This window comes from Rhinolophus hipposideros (assembly GCF_964194185.1).
Source record: "Rhinolophus hipposideros genome assembly, chromosome: 1".
NCBI lineage: Eukaryota > Metazoa > Chordata > Mammalia > Chiroptera > Rhinolophidae > Rhinolophus > Rhinolophus hipposideros.
Window position 1 is genome coordinate 110,576,977 of NC_138047.1, and position 15,648 is coordinate 110,592,624.

At 55.6% G+C, this 15,648-nt stretch overlaps 1 protein-coding gene across 1 annotated transcript; it reads left to right on the forward strand.

The window, feature by feature from the left end:
• Positions 1-496: 496 nt before the first annotated feature.
• NKX1-1 (NK1 homeobox 1) lies at positions 497-3,773 on the forward strand (the record flags this gene model as incomplete). The annotated part of the gene is made up of 2 exons (XM_081053064.1): positions 497-908; positions 2,896-3,773. The coding sequence occupies 2 exons, from the start codon at positions 497-499 to the stop codon at positions 3,771-3,773; spliced, it is 1,290 nt and encodes a 429-aa protein (XP_080909190.1).
• Between the last annotated feature and the right edge of the window lie 11,875 nt (positions 3,774-15,648).

Genomic DNA, 15,648 nt, shown 5'->3' on the forward strand with positions numbered 1-15,648 from the left:
GCCCCCGCAGCCCCTCCGCCGATTGATCCCGCAATTATTTAAAAGCCGGACTGTCTCCTCCCCTTTCGCCCAGGAGGCGGGAGCGCCGTTTCCGGACGAGCGGAGGCGCGGCGGACGCCGCTGACCACCGAGCCGCTCCCGGCTGCGCGTCTGTAGGTCCGGCCGGGTCCGTCCGAGTGTCCCGCGCGGGGCCCGCCTCCTTCGCCCGGGATCGTTCGCAGCCAATTAGGCGCGCGCGCTAACGAGGGCGGCGGAGCCCCGCGGCCGCCTGCGGGCGCACGTGTGTGCGGCGTGTGGGCTCGTGGGCGCCGCTGGCGGGGTCGCCATAAATGCGCGGGCCGGGCGCGGCGGGCGCCTGAGGCGGCGGCAGAGGCAGCGCCAGGCGGCACCGGCCGAGTGCGGCGCGCGGCGCGGGGAGCGAGCTGAGCCGCGGCCGCCGGGGATGGGAGCCCAGTAGCCGGCGGGGCCCGAGCGGCCGGACTGGCTGGAGGCCGGCATGAGCGCGAGCGGCCCGGCAGCTCCCGGGGACGGCCCCGCTCCCGCCGCTCCCGCCCGGGACGCCATGGACGGGCACGCTGAGCTGCCTGCCTTCCCCCGGGTTGGGGCCCCGCCGCTAGCTGCCAGCGACACGGTGCCCGCGGTGCCCGAGGGGGCCGGGGCGGCCCGTCCCGCCCCGCCGCCGCGCCCCACTTCCTTCTCGGTGCTGGACATCCTGGACCCCAACAAGTTCAATAGCAGACGCCGCCGCTGTGTGCTGCTGGGCCCTGTGGCGCCCGCCGCGTGCGCCCCGGCCCCGTGCGCCCCCGTCGCCGCAGCCCCCGGGCGCCCACCGCGCGCAGAGGAGCTGGAGCGCCGCGCCCTCGCCGCCGCCAGAGAAGCCGGAGCCGCCACTGGAGCTGAGCCCCCGCGTGAGTAGGACACCGCTGGCGCCGGGTCGCGGGGGCCGGGGGCCGGGCCGTGTCTAAGCCTTACGCTCCCGGGACCCCTCCGCGAGCCTAGAGGGCCGGGGACCGAGGCTCGGTGGAAAGTTCGCAGCGCGCGGGGTCCGTCCCACCCGGACTCTGGGGCCCACACGGCACGGCGCCTCGCGATGGCTCTGCCGGGCGGGCCCAGGGCTGCAGGACTGCAAGGCCGGCCCGGGTTTGGACAGCGCGCGTCTCCAGCCTTGGGTGGGAGGGTAGTGGGTGCCAGAGAAGGAGACGCGCGCAGCGGCCGGCCCGTGCTCTCCCCACCCCCACCGCAGCCGCCTGAGGCCTCCTTTCCTCGCTCTTTTTTTTTTTTTTTTTGGACAAATCAGACTAATTGTGACAAAATGCTGGTTATCTCTGGAAAAACAATTAAATCCCTTCGATTACAGTTAAGGGGAAATGTGCTTAGCGGAGGAAAGCGGCCGGTAATGGGGCGGCCCGCGCCCCGGCGCGGTCGATATCCCATTACGGCGGCATGCATATCTCTTTCAAGCACCTTGCTAACTCCCCCCGAACATCTAAATTATAGGGTCAAAATTCGGATAATTACTCGATTAAAACCTATTACACTTATTAGGGGCCGCTATTGATCGAGAATTGCATTCGACCGGCTCTTGATTGCTTTTGGTTGCGCCCCCAGCCCTTCCTCCCTCCAATTTCCAGGCCCCTCGCTGGAGGGACCGGGAGCGCAGGGCGGGTAGGACTGGGGCCTGGGTACCTGCGCGCCTCTTCTTCCGGGTGACGAAGGAGCAGCAGCCCAGGCGGCCGCAGGGGACCCTGGCTGCTGTCTGCCCGGCCGGGGCTCTGGGAGTGTGCACGCGGAGCCTCCACCCGCATGGGGAACCCGTGCCAGGAGGAAGGCCCAGGCTCTTGCTGGTTCAGGGTGGAAGCTGAGCCCAAACTCCTCCGTCTTCAGACCAGCCCTGGACAGGACAGGGGCTGGACGGCAAGGTGCTGTCAGCGTCCGCGCTCCTGCTATGGGGCGTGGGCTTGGAGGCCGGGACTCCTGCTCTGTGGGCTTCCAAACCTCTGCTGTTGCCCTGGAGGAATCGGCCAGGGCCGGATTTGTGCCTAATTTCCTGGTTTCTCGGTGCCAACCTGACCGCACCGTGGGGCCGTGGTGCCCGCCTGAGCAGCGTGCTGTAGGGTGCCTGTCCTGGCTTCTCTCGAGGTGGTACAACCATTGGTGGGGCTGGGAGCTGCACAGATGCCCCCCAAGCCCTGCCCAGGACACTTTCTTCCAAATTTCCGAGACTCAAACAAAATGCAGCCACCGCTGGGCCTGTCCTTGAACTTGGTCAGTGGGTCTACCGGGGACTGCCACCCCGCTCGGGCCCAGCACTGCTCAGGAGCCCCAGCTGCTAGGCCAGATCGGCGGGGGCCTCGGCGGGAGCCAAGTTCCAGGGCCGGAGCCGTGAGGTAGAGACCGGGCCGGCGCGGCCGATTTGGGTGCCCAGAAGTCCCTTCCCGGTGGCGGCCTGTGGCCCCGCGGTCATTGGCTGGCCCCGCGCCGTGCCGTAATTGGAGGGTAATATACGCCGAAATAAATTAAATGGCCCTTAACTCGTTTGTACATTACACAAAATGAGTTTAATTAAGTTTGTATCTGCACCGCGGATCGATCTGGGTTTTCGCTCCGCCGGAAACTGCACGGCACCGGCGGGTCCCGCTCGTGCAAAGGCGCGGGGCTCGGCGACCGCGGGACACAAGGACAGGAGGGCCGCACGCGGGGAGGCGCGGCGGGCGGGGCGGGCGCAGGGGCAGGGAAGGGAGCGGAGGAAAGGGCAGGAGGCAGGTAAACGGGGAGAAGCAGCGGACGGGGAGGCAGCCGTTGCGGGGGAGCGGGACTGGCCGAGGGGCGCGCGGGCGTGGAGGGGCGCGCGTCTAACTGTGCTGTCCCCCGTCCCTGTCCCGCCCCCGCCCGCAGACGCCGGCGGCCCCCACCAGGCGGAGGAAGCCGAGGCCAACGGCTACAGCAGCGGCGGCGGCGGGGGCCGCAGCCCGAGCGCGGACAGCGGGGACGAGGCGCCCGACGACGACGACGACGACGACCAGGACGAGAAGCCGGAGGCGGGGGCGTCGCGCCGCGCGGAGGAGGCGCGGGGAGGCGGCGGCGGCCTCGGGGCCCGCGGGTCGGGCTGCTCGGGCGCGGCCGAGGCCGAAGCGGCGCCCGGCACCGTCGACGAGGCCGCGGTCGCCGGTCCCCGCGGGAACTCGCCCGGGGTCCCCGGCCCCCCCGGGGCCGTGGCGGCGCCGGGAAGCGCGGGGACCACCCCGCAGGGCGCGGCGACGGCGCCCAAGCCCAAGCGGAAGCGCACGGGCTCCGACTCCAAGTCCGGGAAGCCGCGGCGCGCGCGCACCGCCTTCACGTACGAGCAGCTCGTGGCGCTGGAGAACAAGTTCAAGGCGACGCGCTACCTGTCGGTGTGCGAGCGCCTCAACCTGGCGCTGTCGCTCAGCCTCACCGAGACCCAGGTGAAGATCTGGTTCCAGAACCGCCGCACCAAGTGGAAGAAGCAGAACCCGGGCGCCGACACCAGCGCCCCGGCCGGCGGCGGCGGGGGCCCGGGCCCGGGCGCGGGGCCCGGCGCGGGGCTGCCCGGCGGCCTCAGCCCGCTCAGCCCGTCGCCGCCGCTGGGCGCGCCGCTCGCCATGCACGGCCCGGCCGCGTTCCCGGCGCACGGCCCCGGCGGCCTGGTGTGCGCCGCGCAGCTGCCCTTCCTGCCCAGCCCGGCCGTGCTCTCGCCCTTCGTGCTGGGCTCGCAGACCTACGGCGCGCCCGCCTTCTACGCGCCGCACCTCTGAGCGGCCGGCGCCCGGCAGGCGGGTCCGGGCTGGCACACGGCCGTCGCCGCGAAGAGCTCTAAGTTTGTAAACGACTGTCGCGTCGGGCCGGGCTCGGCCGCTCGCCGGCACGTTGCCGAGCTTGACTCAATCAATAAAGCGCAGGAGGCCGCGCCCGCGTCCCTCAGGCTCCCGCTCCGCCCGCGCCCGGCCCGCCTCGCCTCCACGCGGTGGGGACGCTGGCGCGACCCAGGCGCCCCGGGGGTGTTCGACCGGCGCGGGGCTCGGGCCGCACTTTCCTCGCGGGCTCAGCGTCCCGCAGCCAAACTCGCCCGTTGCGATGTTGCCCGGGTCCCCCAACGAGCTCGGGGCTGCGCGAGCTGAGGTTCTGGTCCGAGACGCCCCTCTTACGCCTTCCCTGTCCCGGACCCCGACCCCGCAACCTCGGAACGTCCCTGCTCTCCCTCCTGCAGCCTCAGGCGGGGCTTGGGGTGCAGGGATGCGGGGTGCGACGGAGCGGCGCGGGGTCGGGCTGGGCGCAGCGCTCTCCCCCGCAGCCCCTGCGCCGCTCAGCACCAGGCCCGGGCAGCCCGCGTGGGGCGCACCCGCCTGCCGGCCGGCTAGGCCGGGGCTCCTGCAGGGGGGCGGTGGGAGGAGGCGGGGGAGGGGAGGGGAAGAGGGGGAGGGGGAGGGGGAGGGGGGGCCAGGGCGCGCCGGGGTTGAGCGGCCGACCTGAGGACTCCCACCCACAGGAGTCCACTGCTCGGGCCGGCGCGGCCACTCTCCTCAGTGACCTGCGGGGTCCCTTCTGGGCGCAGTCCCCACGTAGGATTCTGAAGCCCTGAGCCAGGTGGCTGCGAGGACGCAGGCATCACTGTTCGGTGACGAGGGGTCCCCACGGCAGCACCGCCCAGGACTCAGAAAGGACTCATAGGGGTCACAAAATGCTGAGCTTGGTGGGGCGGCGTGCCTGCCCATGTGGCTGGTCCCCAGGCCCGAACCCTGTGCCCTCCGAGGGATCGGGCCTCACTAGGCCCACGTCCTCCAGGTGTTCCCGCTGAGCCAACTGAGCTCTCTGAGGGGCTGTCCCTGCACCAGTCAGCCCGTTGCCACCACTGCTACAGGGCTGTGGTCTGATAATGGGGTTGGGGAGCAAGATGACCCTGCGGGGGGGGGGGGCAGTGACCCTACCTCGCCCCAGGCAGGAATGCCAGAGAGCACCCCACGGTGACTTCTTCATCAGCAGAGGGCAAAGGGTGGGTGGGGAAGCCCAGCCCTGCTCGTGCTGACACCCCCATGGCTTAGGGTGCCCTCCACGCTCAGATCCCCAGGTTCCACACATGTGGCACCCTCCTCCTCTGCTGTCCTTTCTGGCACAGCCAGAAGGATCATGAGCCCCGAGGCCTGACTCCCTGTTTCCCAGAGCATCACACTACCGGGGAGTAACAGGAGGGGCACAGGAGGGTGCGGCCTCCAGGGCGTAGCAGCTGACTGAGGAGCCCCAAGAGGCTCTTGGCCTCCCATGAAATCAGCAGCAGTCCTGGGCTCTTAGCCTGAGCTGGGCGCAAGAGGCTGCAGACCAGGTGTCTCAGCCTCCACCTCCGGCAGCTGGCGGGGGCCAGGGCAGGGTGCACCCACCAGGGCCTGGAAGGAGCCGGGTCTGCCCCCAAGGACTCCTTGGTGAGCTCATTGGGCTTAGAAGACCAGACACAGACACATGGGGATCCCAGCCCCAGCCCCTGGGTGGTGCTCAGACCTCGGTCCACCGTCCCTGCCTGACCTCTACCTGCCAAGCTGCACCCACCTCCACACAGCCTGGCAATCCCCCACCATGCACCAGAGAGGCAGGTAGGGGGAGAAGGACAGAGTTTCGGACAAAGACCGGCCTGCTCTGGCCTCCCTCTCCTCACCCCACATCCTGTCTTCACCCACGGAGGCTGACCCATCTTCCAAGTTCACCCAGAAGCACAGTGGCCACACATGTGGACCCTGAAACACCAACCCTGGCTGTGGAGCAGGGGTGCAGGGTGGGTTAGAGGCCATGAAGCCAGGGGAGCAACAGCCCCAGGGCCGTGCCCTCTCCTCCACCTCCAGGCTCCCGACTTGGCCACACTGCTGGCAGCTGGGAGGTCCTGCTGTGTGTGTGTGGCTGTCCCTGGCACATCCCTTCTGTCTCCGTGGTGCAGACCTAGCGTGTGCTGACCTTAGCAGGGACTGGCCTATGTCAGCCCATCCGAACTGTGGTTATCTGCACATTACAGGGGCGCAAACTGAGGCCTTGGAGATTATGGGGCTTGCTGGGGGCGGCCCTCACACTGGCCCCAGCCTGGGGGCTCCTGCTCCATCCTGGAGAAGCCCAGGTCAGGCCCGGCTCCAGCACCAGCTCTCCAGCTCACTGTCTCATCGGGTCCCCAGAATCCACTGTGCAGCTGGAGAGCTGGGGGGCACAGGCTCCCTTGGCTGCTTTCCCGGGAAACGCAGGCTGGCCCCACCATTCCCGCTCCCACTAGATTTGGAGGCCCGGCTGCCTGCCCAGCTTCCAGCCTCGGGTTCCTGTGTCTGACTCAGGGTTCCAGCTTCCCGGGCCCTGAGCTGGAGGCAGAGGTGAGCGGTGACCTTGCTGTTCCCTCATCCCTGTCGTGTGTCCTCCCCCCTCCCGTGATCCCACTTTGGTCTGTGTCTTGAGGGGCTGTCTCAGCCCCAGGATCTGACTGAACCTTGGGATGGGTCCTCCTAAAGTTGCTAGGCCCAGTCCTGGCCCAGACAGCATCAAGCCCACAATCCCAGAACTGCACCCATGTGGTTTCCACAACAAAGCCACCCACGTGGAAGGAGCCTCCTGTCCATAAACGAGGCACAGCCTCCGCAGGTGCCAGCCCAGATATGTGCAGGCCCAGCCGAAGGCCTCCCGGGGCTCCGCCCCCTCCGTGCCCAGCCCACAGCCCACAGCTGGCATGCTGGCGTCCCTTGCTGTGCGTTAGGATTGGCTTTGGCTGCAGAAAAGACAAAATCTGAATGAACAGAAGTTGAAAGAAGATTTTCTCTTGTGTGAGGGAATTTTGGCCCTGGACAGCTATGACACCTTCACCGAGTCCTTGGAGACCCTACTCTGTCCAGCTGCCTGCTACACAATCCCTGGGCGGGATCCTCATCCCCAAGGACCCAGGTGGAGAGCAATGCTCCAGCCATCACATCCCAATTCCAGTTAGCAAACAGGAAGGGAGAAGGGCACACCCTTTTCCTTTTAAGGAGCTTTCCCAGAACTCGGTGTGAATAGCTGCTCACATCTTATTGGCCAGAGCTTGGTCATATGACCACCCCTAGCCAAAGGAGGCTGGGAAATGTAGTTTTTTTAGGCTGATACTGCTATTATTTCCTGTAATAAGGGGAGAATGGGTATGGGGGCAGATAGCAGACCTGCCACCTCTGCAAAGAACCCTTGCCCATTTCCCTGGCCAGCTTAAGTTTAACCAGCTTTGTTCCGCTCCTGGAAACCCCTTGTTGCTGGGCATGTTGGGGACTGTGGGTCTCATCCAGCCATGGCCACACCCTCGAGTGGGCACTCACCTGGCCAGTAGCCTGCTCCCCATGCCACTGTGTTCACTTACCTCTCTCAGGACCCCTACCCCCACCCCTCCCACAGCACATTCCTGCTGTGTGCCCTCCCGCCCACATGCACCACCCCACACCCTCTCATCACCCACAACTCTCTGCTGGGCTCTCAAACTTGACCCAACCCGTATGGCTCCCAGCTGCCGTGGCTCAGCCCGTTTCAGGGCCAAAATTACCAAAATAGCTGCCTATACTCTTCTCTGCACCACGTCTCCACTTCCGTCACCCTGCTCCCTTGCAGGGGTCCCCAGCGGCTCCCTACATCCTGATGCCGGGTTCCTTCTCAAAACCACGGGGAACCCAGGGATCGCGGACCCCTCATGCCCACCTGCTGTCCTGCAGAGGCAAGATGAGCCCCGAGGGCCAGGCCCGGCTCCTTCCCATCTGGGACCGCAGCCCCAGCCCCACTTCACCTCACAGTAAGTCCTGGAGGCCTGGTGTGTCCTTGCCCACCTGCCAGCCAAGGCCGTGGCGCCACGTCCCCAGAGTGCCCTGCTCACGCAGGAGCAGAGGGCTCTTCTGTGGGTGCCTGTCCAGGCTGCCCAGCAGCCCCCACTCATTGGTGCCCCTCCTGTCTCTCCTCCCTCACCCGCCCCCTTTGTCACTTGTTGCGTACCCCTGGCTCCTGGTCAGCTGGCCTGAAATGACACGTCTACCATCCGAGGGTAGCACCCAGGACCCAGAGCAGAGTCCCTAGGTCTCTGTCCTGTGGCAGCATGAAGTGTCACTCAGCTCAGAGGGACCTTCCCCAGCCCCATGGGGGAGCAGGAGAGGCCTTCTGAGGGGTGGGCAGGAGGGAATGACAGCAGGCTAACAGTGGGGTGAAGCAGGCCATCCTTAGGGATACAGGGTGTGTCACAAGGGAGGCCATGGGGCTGAGGCCCACAGGCCCACAAGGGGGTCTCGTCCACTCCAGGGCACCATCCCCCACAGGCGGCTGCCAACTCCAGGAAGCCATGTCCCATGGCCCACCCATCTTACACAGTCCCCTGTAGTGGCCCCTGTGGAGCAGCCTGGTGGGGTGCTGGGGGCAGGCTGAGCCGCGGGTTAGCCGGCCCAGATGGCTGCTTCACCAGCTGCTCTGGAGCCCTGCTGGCATGGGGCCCACAGCCTCTAGGCCGTCTGCCACTGCCCCATTAGGGGGCACTCCTCCCACAGATGGGCTCATGCTGCTGGCTCCAAAGGCCCCTGCTGGCCAGGCCGTCCAGGCCCCTGCCCCTTCCTGACTCAGAGGGACCCAACCAGTTTGACAAGTACAGGTGGAAAAGGGGCTGCTGAGGACATGACTGGGGCCTGAGGCAAGTGGGGCCCTCCCCCAGGACTCCCAGCACCCAGTCACTTGACACCCTGGACCCCGAGTGGTGGAGTCTGCACTGAGCCCCCACTGCGGCACTGCCCTCTCCCCCAGTGGCCAGAAACACACTGACCTGCAGGTATGTCTTTTAAGAAACACTTGTGGAGATTCACTGAAAGATCTGATACAAAGAGCACCAGCAACAAATTACTCCTGAATTAAATTGTATAGAACTACGCTCTCCTCTTCTACCTGCTAGGTTTCTAACTATACCTCCAGAGGGACAGAAACATATGTCTTTGCCGTAGAAACGATTACAAAACTGTGGTAATTAGCACAGTGTGAGAACGTGTACGGAACAAGCTGACGGAACAGAACAGGAACAGAGCAGAACAGCTACACAGGGCACGTCAGGGCATGATCAAGTGCTGCTCCAGGTCCGCGAACACGCGGCTTCATTAATAAACGGCTGTGAAACTGGACAGCGTTCTGAAATAAAAACGCAGACTTCCTACGTCATATCTTATGTGAACATAAATGATAAGGAGCTCAGTGATGTAAATGTAAAGATGAAAGCCACAAAAGTACTAGAAGAAAACATGGGGGAATTTTTAAAATATCACCTATGGTGAAGAGACACAAAACTCAGAAGCCAGGAAAGGTTGATTAAATTCAAGGACATAAAAAAAACCTACGTGGCAAAAAAACAACAAAAGCAAAAATCAGAAGACAAACTGAGGGAATATTTGCAACTCACCACATAGGGCTAGTTTTCTTAATGAATAACGAGCACCTCCAATTTAATAAGCTATAAACCAATAAGCAAACAGGTAATGAACAGAGGATCAGAACACACCATCTATAGAAGAGGAAACCGGAAAACGTCTCACCACAAGAAAACAAGGCTCCACATCTCACTCCTAAGAGAGGGATCAGCGCAAGGCGACGTGCCACTTCCTCATGCTGCTGGCAGAGCTGGAGATGCCCGCGGACAGACCGAGTGGGAGGGTTCGGGGAAGCAAGCACTCCATCCCATTGCTGGTGGGAAAGGAGACTGACACAACTCCTAAGAGGAGCTCACACACACACCGACTCGGGAGTCCCACGACCAGGAACTCAGCCACAGGTGAACGTTTATGCGTGAAAAGATGGATGTGCACGGATACCTGCTGCACAGCTGCTGGGAATGGGGAGACTAGGAAGAGCCGCCATGCCCAACATGGAACCACTCACACAGATGACGGCACTGCCCACAAAAGGGCCCTTCAGGCAGCCACAACAAGAGCAGCACTTCCAGGAGGCAGAGGAAGGGCCTTCCGAGTCCATTCGCCTGGAGTGCCACAGAACACTGGAAAACTTGACAAAATCACTGTTTCAAAACTCTGGGAATTAATACAAGACTTGTAACGATCTTGGAGGGTTTATTCAAGAAAAGCAGCTGAATCTCAATAATAAGAGCAAGCTGTGTGGCTATTAATGTGTGCCATTTCCAGCCCCCTCACCAGCTCTGTAAAACCAGCAGCCTTACAGCCACAGCACATCAGCAGCTGGAAGGGGAAGAGCAACCGTGGGCACCCCCAAAAGCCTCATCCTCAGAAAACTGTCACTATTTGCCTTGTCTGGCTGCTGCCTGGAAAAACCCTTTTCACAGGGCTTGTCTTTATTTGTCCTGGCTCAATGCGTTCAGAGCAGGTTTGTCAAAAACAAACAGTGGTATTATTTAACAATGCAGCTGCCTGTGGTGGTGATAACCAGTTGGGGCAAACAAGAGGCTGGCCAAAAATCTCAAAAGGCCTGAGAAAGCCCTGGGTTCTCACCTCTGGCTGATCTTGAGTTCTACACAAGCAGGAAGGGAGTGCTAAGGCAGAGTTGGCAACTGCCTGGCTGAGTGTTGAAGGTATACCCACCGCCACCCCAAACACACAGCATGTTGGCAAAAAATTTCAGGTCTTATTGGATGAAAGCATTTCAGGAAATCTCTGTCCAATCATTAGCTGGTAATTAAGCTAACCAAGCAGAGACTTTAGTGGCCAAGCATGACAAAGATAGACTTTACAGAATTCATCCAGTAGCAACAAACAAGTAGCAACAACAAATTCTGGAGAGGGGTAGATCTGATTTCCAGAGTTTTCACATCATACTATTTAAGAGGTCCAATTTTCAACAACAAAAAAATTATGAGACACACAAAGAAAGTATGGCCCATCAATAGAAACTGCCCCCAAGTGAGCCCGGCTGTCGAACTTCTAGACAAACACTTTAAATCAGCTACTACAAATATGGTCCAAAAACTAAAGGAAACCACATCTGAAGAATTACAGTATGAGAATGATGTTTTACCCAATAGAGACTATCAGTAAAATAACAAAAATTATAGAAGAGAATCAAGTAGAAAGTCTGGAGTTGAAAAGTGTAAGAACTGAAACAGAAATTCACCAGAAGGGCTCATCAGATTTTAGTTGGCAAAAGAAAGAATCTGGACCTTGAAGATAGGTCACTGGGTGTAGTCTGAGGAACAGAAAAAAGGATGAGGAGAAACAAACAGTTTCTCAGAGACCAGTGGGACACCATCAACCATGCTAATGTACACAGGACAGGAGTCCCAGGAGAGGAGAAAGGGGCAGGAAGAATCTCTAAAGAAATAAAGGCCAGGGCCTGCCCGGTGGCTCAGGCGGTTAGACCTCCATGCTCCTAACTCCGAAAGCTGCCGGTTCGATTCCCACATGGGCCAGTGGGCTCTCAACCACAAGGTTGCCAGTTCAATTCCTCGAGTCCTGCAAGGGATGGTGAGCAGCGCCCCCTGCAACTAAGATTGAACACGGCACCGTGAGCTGAGCTGCCGCTGAGCTCTCAAATGGCTCAGTTGGTTGGAGGGCGTCCTCTCAACCACAAGGTTGCTGGTTCGACTCCCTCAAGGGATGGTGGGCAGTGCCCCCTGCAACTAGCAACGGCAACTGGACCTGGAGCTGAGCTGCGCCCTCCACAACTAAGACTGAAAGGACAACAACTTGACTTGGAAAAAAGCCCTGGAAGTACACACTGTTCCCCAATAAAGTCCTGTTCCCCTTCCCCAATAAAAAAAATCTAAAAAAAAAGAAGAAAAAAAAGAAATAATGGCCAAAAACCTTCCGAATTTGATGAAAAACAATCTCTCATTGAAAAAGCTCAACAAGTTCCAAGTAGGACACACGCAAAAAGGTCCATACCCAGACACTTCATAGTTAAACTGTCAAAAGACAAAGCAGCATTTTGAAAGCAGCAAGAAAAAACCCTAACTCGTTGTGTACAAAGCATCTTCCATTAGAGTAACAGCTGGCTTCTCGTCAGAAACCGTGGAGGTCAGAGGTGGTGGGATGACATATTCAAAATGTTGGAAGAAAACAAGAATTCTATATTCAGTGAAACTTCTTCAAAAGTGAAGGAGAAATGAAAACAGTCCCAGATAAATAAAAATGGAGGGAAGTCATTGCTAGAAGACCTTCCCTACAAGAAATACTAAGGGGTATCTTTCAGGACAACGTGAAAGACACTCGACTCAAATCCCCAGAAGAAATAAAGAGCACTGGCAAAGGCAACCCACAGAGCCAAATCAATGACAGTACAAATGTATTTGTTTGTAAATCTTTTCTTTTCCTATCTGATTTAAAAGACAACTGCATAAAACAATTAATTATAAAACTATGATGATGGGCTGACAATCTATAAAGATTTAAAAGGCATGACAAAAATAGGGCAAAGGAGCTGAGAGAGGTCAGGGCTACACTGGAGCGAAGTTTCTGTGCACCACTGAGGTCAACTTGGTAGTAATTTAAACTAGATTGTATTATAAATATCCATTTAACACACAAGAAAATAGTAACAGAAAGAAAGAGGAAAAAAAAAGAACAGTGGCAGACATAAATCTTACCTTATCAGTAATTACGTTAAGGGTAAGTGGACTAAACACTCCACTCAAGCAGCAGAGAATGGCAGACTAGATTAAAAAACACAATCAACTACACACTGTCTATAAGAAACTCTAGATTCAGAGATAAAATGAAAAGTAAAAGCATGAAAAAGATATACTATGCAAACAACAACCAAAAGCTATACTAATATCAGACAAAAGAGACTTTAAGACAAAAACTGTTCCTAGAGACCTAGAAGGCCATGTTATAAGATAAAAGGGTCAACCCATCAGGAAGAAATAACAAGTAGAAACACATATGGCACACCTCGTTTTACTGTGCTTCACAGATGTGTTTTTTTACAAATTGAGGCAAGACCCTCCACCAACAAGAGATTACAACTTGCTGTATTGGGACTCGCGTTATTGCAGTGGCCTGGCACCAAACCCACAATACCTCCGAGGTCTGCCTGGATGCGCACAGCAACAGAGCCAGAAAATACAGGAGGCAAAACCTGACAGAAATGAAGGAAGGAATAGACAACTCAGCAGTAACAGTTGGAGATGTCAATAACTCACTTTCCATAATGGCGAGACAAGCGAACTGAAAATCAGTAAGGGAAAAGCAGACTTCAACACACTGTGAACCACTGGGACCTAACAACACCTACAGAACACCCAGCCACAGGACACACGTTTTCTCAAGTGCACATGGAAAATTCTCCAGGACAGGACCAACACAGGTTAGGACATAAAATACGTCTCTCATTGCAAAGGATCGAAGTCACACAAAACACATTCTTTGGCCCCACGGAACAAAATTAGAAATCAAGTAACAAAAGGAAATTTGGCAAATTCACAACTGCATAGAAATTAAACAACAAATTCCCAAATACCAATGAGTAAAAGAAGAAGTCGCCAGAGAAATTAAAAAATACTGAGATTAAAAAAAAAGATGAAAACACAACATACCAAAACTTATGCGATGAAGCTAAAGCAGAGCTTAGATGGAAACTTATAGCTGTACATACTATATTAAAAAGAAGATAGATTTCAAATCAATAAGCTAATCTTACACCTTAACAAACCAGAAAACTAAAGCCAAAGCAACCTCAAGGAAATAATAAAGACTAGAATGGAAATGAATGAAATAAAGAATGAAAAAATAAAGGATATCAATAAAACCAGAAGTTGATCTTTGAATAGATCCATAAAATTGATAAGCCTTTAGCTAGACAGGCCAAGAAAATACAAAGAGAAAGAGGACTCACATTTCCAAAATCACTTCTACCAACCTTACAGAAAGAAAAAGGATTATAAAGGAATTCTATGAACAATTGTATGCCAACAAATTATAACAACCTAGATGAAATAAATTCCCAGAAATATGCAAACTAAACTGACTAACAGAGGAACAGAAAATCTAAACAGACGTATGACACTGAATTAGTATAAAACAAAAACAAAAACCTCCCACAGAGGAAAACCCAGGACCAAATGGCTTCACTGGTGAATTCCACCAAATATTTAAAGAATCACCATCAACCCTTCATAACCTCTTCCAAAAAACAGACGAGGAGGTAATACTTCCCAACTCAATCTACAAAGCCAGTAGTGCTCTGATACCAAAGCCAGACAAAGATATCTCCAGGGGAAAACCACCTGTTAATATTATATGTATGAATATAAATGCAAAAATTCTCAACAAAATACTAGCAAACTAGGTCAATAGAACAGCAAAATACTAGCAAACCAAATACAGAAAACACATAAAAAGGATTATACATCATGACCAAGTGGGATTTATCCCGTTGGTGTAAGGATGGCTCAACATATGAAAACTAATTAATGTGACACACACGTCAATAGAATGAAGGACAAAGACCAGTGATCATTACAATAAATGTGGAAAGCACATGTGACAACATTTAACATTCCTTCATGACAAAAACACTCAACAAACTAGGAATAGAAGGAAACTACCTCATAATAAGTCATATAAGGAAAACCCACAGCAGACATCAGAGTTGATGGTGAAAGACTGGAAGCTTTTCCGCTAAGATCAGGAACAAGATGAGAAGGTCCGTTCTCACCACTGCTATCTGATTCTCTGCTGTAGGCTCTAGCCAGGACAACTAAGCAAGGGAAAGCAACCGAAGAAATTCAAATTGGAAAGGAAATAAAACATTTCTATTTGGAGATGTCATGCTTGTGTGCACTGAAAATCCTAAGGAACACACACACACACCCCTAATAAATGAGTTCAGCAAGTTGCAGATATAAGACTAACATACAAAAATCAGTTGTATTGCTATATATTAGCAACGAGCAATCCAAATCCAAAAATGAAATTTAGAGAATAATTATATTTATAGTAGCATCAAGAAGAATATTTAGGAATAAATTTAACAAAATAAGTGCAAAACCTGTACACTGAAAACTATAAAACACTGTTGAAATAGAGAAGATCTAAACAAATGGAAAGAGAGCCCGAGTTCCTGAGTCAGAAAACTTAATGTTAAGATGACCACATTTTCCAAAGTGATTTGTAGATTCAATGCGAATCCTATCAAAATCTCCACTGCCTTTTGTGTGTGCAGAAATTGATAAACTGATCCTAAAATTCACTTGGAAATGTAAGACCCAGAATAGCAAAAACAATCTTGAAAAAGAGCAAAGTTGGAGGATTCATTCTCTCCAATTTCAGAATTACCACAAAGCTACAGTAACGGAGACGTTATAGCACTGGCAGAAGGATAGTCAATGGAATAGAAATAAAAGTCCAGAAAGAAGCTCATACGTTTATGGTCAGCTGATGATCAGTGAAGTTGTCAAGGTAATTCAACGGGGGAAAAAGAATCATCTTTCCAACAAATGGTGCTCAAATAACTGGATATCCACACTCAAAAGAATAAAGTTGGAAGCCTATCTCACACCATATACAAAAATTAACTCAAAATGAATCAAAGACCTAAATTTAAGAGCTGAAACTATGTCGGTATATAAAGTACAGCATAGAGAATACAGTCAATAATACTGTAATAACTGTGTCTGGTGTCAAACGGGGATTAGTCTTATCAGGGGAATGACTTCATAAATTAAAT